We start from the raw sequence: 11,711 nt of genomic DNA, 5'->3' as shown, positions 1-11,711 counted from the left end.
CCCTCCCCCTCCCTCCCTCTCCCCATCCCCCTCCCTCCCACCCTTCCCCTCCCTCCCCCCCCTCCCCCCCCTCCCCTCCCTCCCCTTGCCCCCCCTCGCCTCCCCCCCTCCCCCCTCCCTCCCCCCCTCCCCCTCCCTCCCCCTCCCCCCCCCCTCCCCCCTCCCCTCCCCTTGCCCCCCTCGCCTCCCCCCCCTCCCCTCCCCCCCTCCCCCCCCTCCCCTCCCTCCCCTTGCCCCCCCTCGCCTCCCCCCCTCCCCCCTCCCCCCCTCCCCCCCCCTCCCCTCCCTCCCCTTGCCCCCCTCCCCTCCCTCCCCTCCCATCCCCCTCCCTCCCACCCTTCCCCTCCCTCCCCCCTCCCCTCCCTCCCCTTGCCCCCCTCCCCTCCCTCCCCTCCCATCCCCCTCCCTCCCACCCTTCCCCTCCCTCCCCCCCTCCCCCCCCCCTCCCCTCCCTCCCCTCCTCCCCCCCTCCCCTCCCTCCCCTCCCTCCCCCCCCCTCCCCACAGCGGACAACGGCCTGAAACCCCGTGTGGAGTGTCAAGTCCCCGGGCCTGGTGTTCGACATCCAGAGCCCGCGTCTCGCCTTCCTGCGCTTCGTGGTGTACGAGGAGGACATGTTCAGTGACCCCAACTTCCTGGCACAGGCCACCTTCCCCGTGCGCGGACTCAAGTCTGGTGAGAGGTCAACGCGTGGTGGTGGCGGTGGTGGCGGTGGTGGCGGTGGTGGCGGTGGTGGCGGCGGTGGCGGTGGTGGCGGCGGTGGTGGTGGTGGCGGCGGCGGTGGCGGCGGTGGCGGTGGTGGCGGTGGTGGCGGTGGTGGCGGTGGTGGCGGCGGTGGTGGCGGTGGTTAGGGAGTGGCGGTGATGGATAGGGAGTAGCGGTGATGGCTGCGGTGTTGGCTGTGGTAGTGGTGGTGTTTGTGGTGTCTGTGGTGTCTGTGGTGGTCGTGGTGGTGGTGGCTGTGGTGGGGGCTGTGGTGGTGTCTGTGGTGGTGTTTGTGGTGGTGGTGGTGTTTGTGGTGGTGGCTGTGGTGGTCGTGGTGGTGGTGGTGACTGTGGTGGCTGTGGTGGCTGTGGTGGTGTCGGTGGTTGAGGCTGTGGTGGTGGTGGCTGTGGTGGTGATGGTGGCGGCGTTAGTGTTGTCTGTGGTGGTAACAGTGGCGGTAGTGGCTGTGGTTGTAGTGGTGGGAGTAGGAGTCGTACTCTCCACACCAATGCTGCATCCACTCGGAGCTCTTTTTAGCCGACTCTAAATGTCTGCCTTTCGGCAAACGCTGTGCGAGTTATTCTACCAGTTAGGCCGCCCCAGAGCAAAACATTGAGGAATTGTCACCTCCCCGGTGAACCGGATGGATTTAATTTGGCGATTTGAGATGATTTGGGAGTGCGTTGGCGACCTCCACGGTGAACCGGATGGTTTTAATTTGGCGATTTGAGATGATTTGGGAGTGCGTTGAGCGTGTGGTCTCTACCGTGTGGCCAGACTACCGTAGAGTGGCTTTGCTTGAGACTCGGCTCTAGAGAAAGCTGCCTCTCTGGTGTGGACCAATCGGTGTCACAGACCAGGCATCATCACGTACCACCAGAGCATCTTGTTTATTTACACGAACACCGCAAATTCGCGTGGCTCACACGGTGACAGCATTCCCTGCAAACAAGCTTTCAGTTTGGTGTTTTATCATCTTAACACAACTCGTGTTTGATTGCCAGGCAGGGTGAAGCCCATTCCGTTATTCTGATACTGACAAGGGAAGGTCCCATGATGTGGCTACCCTCACCCCGAGCTCTCAATTCCCTGACAGTGGCATTCTCCTTGTGCTGGTCACCTTTTAACCGAACACCGTTTGAGACTCGGCTCTAGAGAAAGCTGCCACTCCGGTGTGGACCAATCGCTTTCAAAGACGATGCATCATCACCAACCACCAGAGCATCATTTTTATTTGTTCTTGAATAGTTTTGGTCTCGAAATCCAGCAAAGTTTGTGTGGGTGGTGGAACTTGTGTGTGTGTCTGTGTGTGTGTGTGTCTGTGTGTGTGTCTGTGTGTGTGTCTGTGTGTGTGTGTCTGTGTGTGTGTCTGTGTGTGTGTCTGTGTGTGTGTGTGTCTGTGTGTGTCTGTGTGTGTGTGTGTCTGTGTGTGTGTCTGTGTGTGTCTGTGTGTGTGTGTGTGTCCAGGCTTCCGCTCCGTGCCCCTGCAGAGCAGCTACAGCGAGGACCTTGAACTGGCCTCGCTGCTCGTTCACATCTCCATCACCAACGTCAAGGTTCGCGCCGCTCAACCGGCACCACCGGTGCTCGGGTCGCCCATTCACCGGCGCTTGCCGTCGGCACAGAGACAGAGAATGCCCCGTGTAGCCTCTAGCAGCAGGGCTGTAGGGGCAAGTGCTGTTAGTAGCGAGACGCACAGACTCACACAGAGACCCACAGACTCACACAGAGACCCACAGACTCATCACACAGCAGAGACCCGTAGACTCATCACACAGCAGAGACCCGTAGACTCAAACAGAGACCCGTAGACTCATCACAGAGACCCACAGACTCACGCACAGACCCATAGCCTCACACGTAAACCCACAGACTCACACAGAGACCCACAGACTACTCACACAGCAGAGACCCGTAGACTCATCACACAGCAGAGACCCGTAGACTCAAACAGAGACCCGTAGACTCATCACAGAGACCCACAGACTCAAGCACAGACCCATAGCCTCACACGTAAACCCACAGACTCACACAGAGACCCACAGACTACTCACACAGAGACCCACAGGCTCACACATAAACCCACAGGCTCACACAGAGACCCACAGACTACTCACACACAGACCCACAGCCTCACCCGTAAGCCTATAGAATCACGAGTAGATACCGAACGTCATCTCCCCCCTTGCCGCCCCCGTAGGAGGCGGACGACGAGGAGATGTACTCGTCGATCCAGCAGCTGCGTGACCGCACGACGGAGCTGCAGAGTCAGGTGATCCTGTACGAGAGCCGGCGCAGCGACGCCGCCAGCGTCACGCGCTACGAGCAGCGCCTGCGCGAGCTGGAGGACGCGCAGGAGCAGCTCATGGAGCTCACGGCGACACGCTCGGAGCGGTGAGGCGGGCTCGCAGTCTCTCACACTCTCTCACACACTCTCTCACACACACTCACACACTCACACACACTCTCACACACTCTCACACACTCTCTCACACACTCACACACTCTCACACACTCTCACACACTCTCTCATACGCACCCGCACCCACACTCTCACACGCACACACACTCTCTCATACGCACACACACTCTCACACGCACACACACTCTCACACGCACACACACTCTCACACGCACACACACTCTCACACGCACACACACTCTCACACACTCGAGCTGGAGGACGCACAGGAGCAGCTCATGGAGCTCACGGCGACACGCTCGGAGCGGTGAGGCGGGCTCGGGCGCGCACTCGTGCACAGGCACACTCTCACACACGCACACACTCGTACACACTCGTACACACGCACACTCACTCTCACACACGCACACACTCTCACACACGCACACACTCGTACACACTCGTACACACGCACACTCACTCTCACACACGCACACACTCTCACACACGCACACACTCGTACACACGCACACTCACTCTCACACACGCACACACTCGTACACACTCGTACACACGCACACTCACTCTCACACACGCACACACTCTCACACACGCACACACTCGTACACACTCGTACACACGCACACTCACTCTCACACACGCACACACTCGTGCACTCTCACACACACGCACACACTCATGCACATGTGCACACTCACACACTCTCACACACACACTCACACACTCTCACACACTCTCACACATTCACACACACACACACTCATGCACACGTACACACTTTCACATACTCTCACACACACTCACTCTCTCACACGCACACACACTCTCACACACTCTCACACACACTCTCCCACACTCACTCACACTCACACACGCACACACACTCTCACACACTCTCACTCACACACTCTCACACGCACACACACTCTCACACTCTCACACGCACACACACTCTCACACTCTCACACGCACACACACTCTCACACTCTCACACGCACACACACTCTCACACTCTCACACGCACACACACTCTCACACTCTCACACACTCTCACTCACACACGCACACACACTCTCACTCACACTCTCACACACGCACGCACACTCTCACACACTCACACACTCTCTCACACACGCACACACTCTCTCACACACGCACACACTCTCTCACACGCACACACACTCTCACACGCACACACACGCACACACACTCACACACTAACACACTCTCTCACACGCACACACACACTCGCACACACTCACACTCTCACACGCACACACACACTCACACACACACTCTCACTCACACACTCTCACTCACACACTCTCACTCACACACTCTCACTCACACACTCTCACACACTCTCCCACACTCACTCACACACACACTCTCACACACTCTCACTCACACTCTCACACACGCACGCACACACACACACTCTCACACACTCACACACTCTCACACGCACACACACTCTCACACACTCTCACTCACACACTCTCACTCACACACTCTCACTCACACACTCTCACTCACACACTCTCACTCACACACTCTCACTCTCACTCACACACTCTCACACACTCTCTCATACGCACACACACTCTCTCACACGCACACACACACTCGCACACACTCACACTCTCACACTCACACTCACACTCTCACTCACACTCTCACACACGCACGCACACACACTCTCACACACTCTCACGCACACACTCACACTCTCACACACTCACACTCTCACACGCACACACACACTCACACACACACTCTCACTCACACACTCTCACTCACACACTCTCACTCACACACTCTCACACACTCTCACACACACACTCTCACACACTCTCACTCACACTCTCACACACGCACGCACACACACACACTCTCACACACTCTCACACGCACACACACTCTCACACACTCTCACTCACACACTCTCACTCACACACTCTCACTCACACACTCTCACACACTCTCACACACTCTCACTCACACTCTCACACACGCACGCACACACACTCTCACACACGCACGCACACACACTCTCACACACTCTCACTCACACGCACACACACACACTCTCACACACTCACACACTCTCTCACACACGCACACACTCTCTCACACACACTCTCACACACTCTCACACACACTCTCACACACTCTCTCAGACACACTCTCACACGCACGCACACGCACACACACTCACACACTCTCTCACACACGCACACACACTCTCACACACTCACACACTCTCTCACACGCACACACACACACGCACACACACACTCACACACACTCACACACTCTCACACACACTCTCACACACTCTCACACACTCTCCCACACTCACTCACACTCACACACGCACACACACTCTCACACACTCTCACTCACACTCTCACACACGCACGCACACACACTCTCACACACTCTCACTCACACTCTCACACGCACGCACACACTCTCTCACACACGCACACACTCTCTCACACGCACACACACTCTCACACGCACACACACGCACACACACACTCGCACACACTCACACTCACACACTCTCACACACACTCTCACACACTCTCACACACTCTCTCACACACACACTCTCACACACTCTCACTCACACTCTCACACACGCACACACACACACTCTCACACACTCACACACTCTCTCACACACGCACACACTCTCTCACACATGCACACACACTCTCACACGCACACACACTCTCACACTCTCACTCACTCACACACGCACACACACTCTCACTCACACACGCACACACACACTCTCACACACGCACACACACTCTCTCACACGCACACACACTCTCACACACTCTCCCACACTCACACACGCACACACACTCTCACACACTCTCACACTCTCACACACGCACGCACACACACTCTCACACACACTCTCACACACGCACGCACACACACTCTCACACACTCTCACACACGCACACACACACTCTCACTCACACTCTCACACACGCACACACACACACTCTCACACACTCACACGCACACACACTCTCACACTCTCACACACTCTCACTCACACTCTCACTCACACTCTCTCACACGCACACACACTCTCTCACACGCACTCTCACTCACACACTCTCACACACACTCTCACACACTCTCCCACACTCACACGCACACACACACTCGCACACACTCACACACACACTCTCACTCACACACTCTCACACACTCTCCCACACTCACACACGCACACACACTCTCACTCACACTCTCACACACGCACACACACACTCTCTCACGCACACACACACTCGCACACACTCACACTCTCACACGCACACACACTCTCACACACACACTCTCACTCACACACTCTCACACACTCTCACACACTCTCCCACACTCTCCCACACTCACTCACACTCACACACACTCTCACTCACACTCTCACACACGCACGCTCACGCACGCTCACACACGCTCACTCACACTCTCACACACTCACACACTCTCTCACACGCACACACACTCTCACACGCACACTCACACACGCACACACACACACACACTCTCACTCACACACTCTCACACACTCTCACACACTCTCCCACACTCACTCACACACGCACACACACTCTCACACACTCACTCACACTCTCACACACGCACACACGCACACACACACACTCTCACACGCTCACACGCACACACACTCTCACTCACACACTCTCACTCACACACGCACACACACTCTCACACACTCTCACACACGCACGCACTCTCACTCACACTCTCACACACGCACACACACACACGCACACACACACTCACACACACACACTCTCACTCACACACTCTCACACACTCTCACACATTCACACACACACACACACACGTACACACTTTCACATACTCTCACACACACGCACACTCACTCTCTCACACGCACACACACTCTCACACACTCTCACACACACTCTCCCACACTCACACTCACACACACTCTCACTCACACTCTCACACACGCACGCACACACACACTCTCACTCACACTCTCACACACACACACTCACACACACACACTCACACACACACACTCTCACACACTCTCACACACTCTCCCACACTCACTCACACTCACACACGCACACACACTCTCACACACTCTCACACACTCTCACTCACACTCTCACACACTCTCACTCACACTCTCACACACGCACGCACACACACACTCTCACTCACACTCTCACACACGCACACACACACACTCTCACACACTCACACACTCTCACACGCACACACACTCACACACTCTCTCACACTCGCACACTCACACTCTCACACACGCACGCACACGCACGCACACACACTCTCACACACTCTCACTCACACTCTCACACACGCACACACACACACTCTCACACACTCTCTCACACACGCACACACTCTCTCACACACGCACACACTCTCTCACACGCACACACACTCTCACACGCACACACACTCTCACACGCACACACACTCACACACTCTCTCACACGCGCACACACACTCGCACACACTCACACTCTCACACGCACACACACACTCACACACACACTCTCACTCACACACTCTCACACACGCACACACACACACTCTCACACTCTCACACACACACACACACTCTCACTCACACTCTCACACACGCGCACACACGCACACACACACTCGCACACACTCACACTCACACACTCTCACACACACTCTCACACACTCTCACACACACTCTCCCACACTCACTCACACACGCACACACACTCTCACACACTCTCACACACGCACACACACACGCACACACACTCTCACACACGCACACACACTCTCACACACTCACACACTCTCTCACACGCACACACACACACTCTCACTCACACACTCTCACACATTCACACACACACACACTCATGCACACGTACACACTTTCACATACTCTCACACACACGCACACTCACTCTCTCACACGCACACACACTCTCACACACTCTCACACACACTCTCCCACACTCACTCACACTCACACACGCACACACACTCTCACACACTCTCACTCACACACGCACGCACACACACACTCTCACTCACACTCTCACACACGCACACACACACACTCTCACACACTCACACACTCTCTCATACGCACACACACTCTCTCACACGCACACACACACTCGCACACTCTCTCACACTCGCACACTCTCACACACGCACGCACACACACTCTCACACACTCTCACTCACACTCTCACACACGCACACACACACACTCTCACACACTCTCTCACACACGCACACACACACACTCTCACACACTCACACACTCTCACACGCACACACACTCACACACTCTCTCACACACGCACACACGCACACACACTCTCACACGCACACACACACTCTCTCACACACGCACACACTCTCTCACACTCTCACACACGCACACACACACACTCTCACACACTCTCTCACACACGCACACACTCTCTCACACGCACACACACTCACACACTCTCTCACACGCGCACACACACTCGCACACACACTCTCACACGCACACACACACTCACACACACACTCTCTCACACTCTCACACACGCACACACACACACTCTCACACACTCTCACACACGCGCACACACTCTCACACACTCTCACACACACTCTCCCACTCTCACTCACACTCACACACGCACACACACACTCTCACACACTCTCTCACACGCACACACACACTCACACACACACACACTCTCACTCACACACTCTCACACACTCTCCCACACACACTCACACACACTCTCACACGCACACACACACTCGCACACACTCACACTCACACACACACTCTCACACACTCTCTCACACGCACACACACACTCGCACACACTCACACTCACACACACACTCTCACTCACACACTCTCACACACGCACGCACACACACTCTCACTCACACTCTCACACGCACGCACACACACACACTCTCACACACTCACACACTCTCACACGCACACACACTCTCACACTCTCACACACTCTCACACACACTCTCCCACACTCACTCACACTCACACACGCACACACACTCTCACACACTCTCACTCACACTCTCACACACTCTCACTCACACTCTCACACACGCACACACACACACACTCTCACACACACACGCACACACACACACACGCACACACACTCTCACACACGCACACACACTCACACACTCTCTCACACGCACACACACACTCACACTCTCACACGCACACACACACACACTCTCACACGCACACACACTCTCACACGCACGCACACGCACGCACGCACACTCACACACTCACACACTCACACACACACTCACACACTCACACACTCACACACACTCACTCACTCACACACGCACACACACTCTCACACACTCTCACTCACACTCTCACACACTCTCACTCACACTCTCACACACGCACACACACACACTCTCACACACGCACACACACACACTCTCACACACTCACACACTCTCTCACACACGCACACACTCTCTCACACACGCACACACTCTCTCACACGCACACACACTCTCACACGCACACACACGCACACACACACTCGCACACACTCACACACACTCTCACACACACTCTCCCACACTCACACACGCACACACACTCTCACACACTCTCACTCACACTCTCACACACGCACACACACACACACGCACACACACTCTCACACACGCACACACACTCACACACTCTCTCACACGCACACACACACTCACACTCTCACACGCACACACACACTCTCACACGCACACACACTCTCACACGCACACGCACGCACGCACACTCACACACTCACACACTCACACACACACACTCACACACACTCTCACACGCACACACTCTCACTCACTCACACACGCACACACACTCTCACACACTCTCACTCACACTCTCACACACACTCTCTCACACTCTCACACACTCACACACTCTCACACACACACGCACACACACTCTCACACACTCTCACACACACGCACACACTCTCACACGCACACACTCTCTCACACTCTCTCACACACTCGCACACACTCGCGCACACTCACACACGCACACACACACACTCTCACACGCACACACACTCTCACACGCTCACACACTCTCACTCACACTCTCACACACGCACACACACTCTCACACACGCACACACACTCTCACACACTCTCACTCTCTCACACACGCACACACTCTCTCACACGCACACACACTCTCACACTCTCACACACTCTCACTCACACACGCACACACACTCTCCCACACTCACACGCACACACACTCTCACTCACACTCTCACACACGCACACACTCTCACACACTCACTCACTCACACACGCACACACACTCTCACACACGCACACACACTCGCACACACACACTCTCACACACTCTCACACACACTCTCACACACGCACACACTCTCTCACACGCACACACTCTCACACACTCACTCACACTCTCTCACACTCTCTCACATACTCTCACACGCACACACACTCTCACACTCTCACACACTCTCACACACTCTCACTCACACACGCACACACACTCTCACTCACACTCTCACACACGCACACACACACACTCTCACACTCTCTCACACACTCTCACACGCACACACACACTCTCTCACTCACACACACTCACACACACGCTCAAACACCCTCACTCACCCACACTCACCCAATCACCCACTCACTCACCCACACTCTTACCCACCCACGCTCACCCACCCGCACTCACTCACTCACCCACCCACACTCACCCACCCTCTCACTCACTCACCCACGCTCACCCACCCTTACTCACACCCACCCACCCACCCACACTCACCCACCCTCTCACTCACTCACACCCACCCACCCACCCACCATCTCACCCAATCATCCGCACTTTCACTCACCCACACACCCACACTGTCACTCAACTACACCTCACACACTCACCTGCACCCACACTCACACTCACCCACCCGCTGACCCACTCGCTCACCCACTCACCTACTCACTCACCCACGCACTCACCTGCACACTCACCCACACACACTCACCCGCACGTTTGTCTCTGCGTGTGGGTGCAGGTTGCGGGAGAGGGAGCAGGCTCGCAAGCACCAGCAGAAGGGCCCCTCCAAGTACTGACAGCCCCCGCCAGGACCCCCCTCCTCCCCCACCACCTCCTCCTCCTCACCCACCACCTCCTCCTCACCCACCACCTCCTCCTCACCCACCACCTCCTCACCCGCTCGAGTCCTCACCTGTGAACCAGCGTCACACCGCCCCCACGCGATGATGGTGGTGATGGTGGAGGTCGTGATGATGACGGTGGTGGCGACGATGATGGAGGTGGTGACGATGATGATGGAGGTGATGATGATGATGATGGAGGTGGTGATGATGATGGAGGTGGTGGTGATGATGATGGAGGTGGTGATGATGATGATGGAGGTGATGATGATGATGATGGAGGTGATGACGA

General features: G+C 56.1%; 1 protein-coding gene across 1 annotated transcript; it reads left to right on the top strand.

Moving 5' to 3' along the window:
- Positions 1 to 500: 500 nt before the first annotated feature.
- LOC144741524 (1-phosphatidylinositol 4,5-bisphosphate phosphodiesterase gamma-2-like) lies at positions 501 to 11,711 on the top strand. Its single transcript, XM_078624040.1, has 4 exons — positions 501 to 675; positions 2,173 to 2,261; positions 2,906 to 3,099; positions 11,317 to 11,711. Exons 1-4 carry the CDS (start codon positions 615 to 617, stop codon positions 11,372 to 11,374), a joined length of 402 nt encoding a protein of 133 aa, XP_078480166.1. The 5' UTR covers positions 501 to 614; the 3' UTR covers positions 11,375 to 11,711.

The sequence above is a fragment of the Lampetra planeri genome, unplaced genomic scaffold (assembly GCF_965212315.1).
Source record: "Lampetra planeri unplaced genomic scaffold, kcLamPlan1.2.h2 scaffold_584, whole genome shotgun sequence".
In the NCBI taxonomy this organism is placed as follows: domain Eukaryota; kingdom Metazoa; phylum Chordata; class Hyperoartia; order Petromyzontiformes; family Petromyzontidae; genus Lampetra; species Lampetra planeri.
This window is presented reverse-complemented; position numbering and strand designations above follow the sequence as displayed.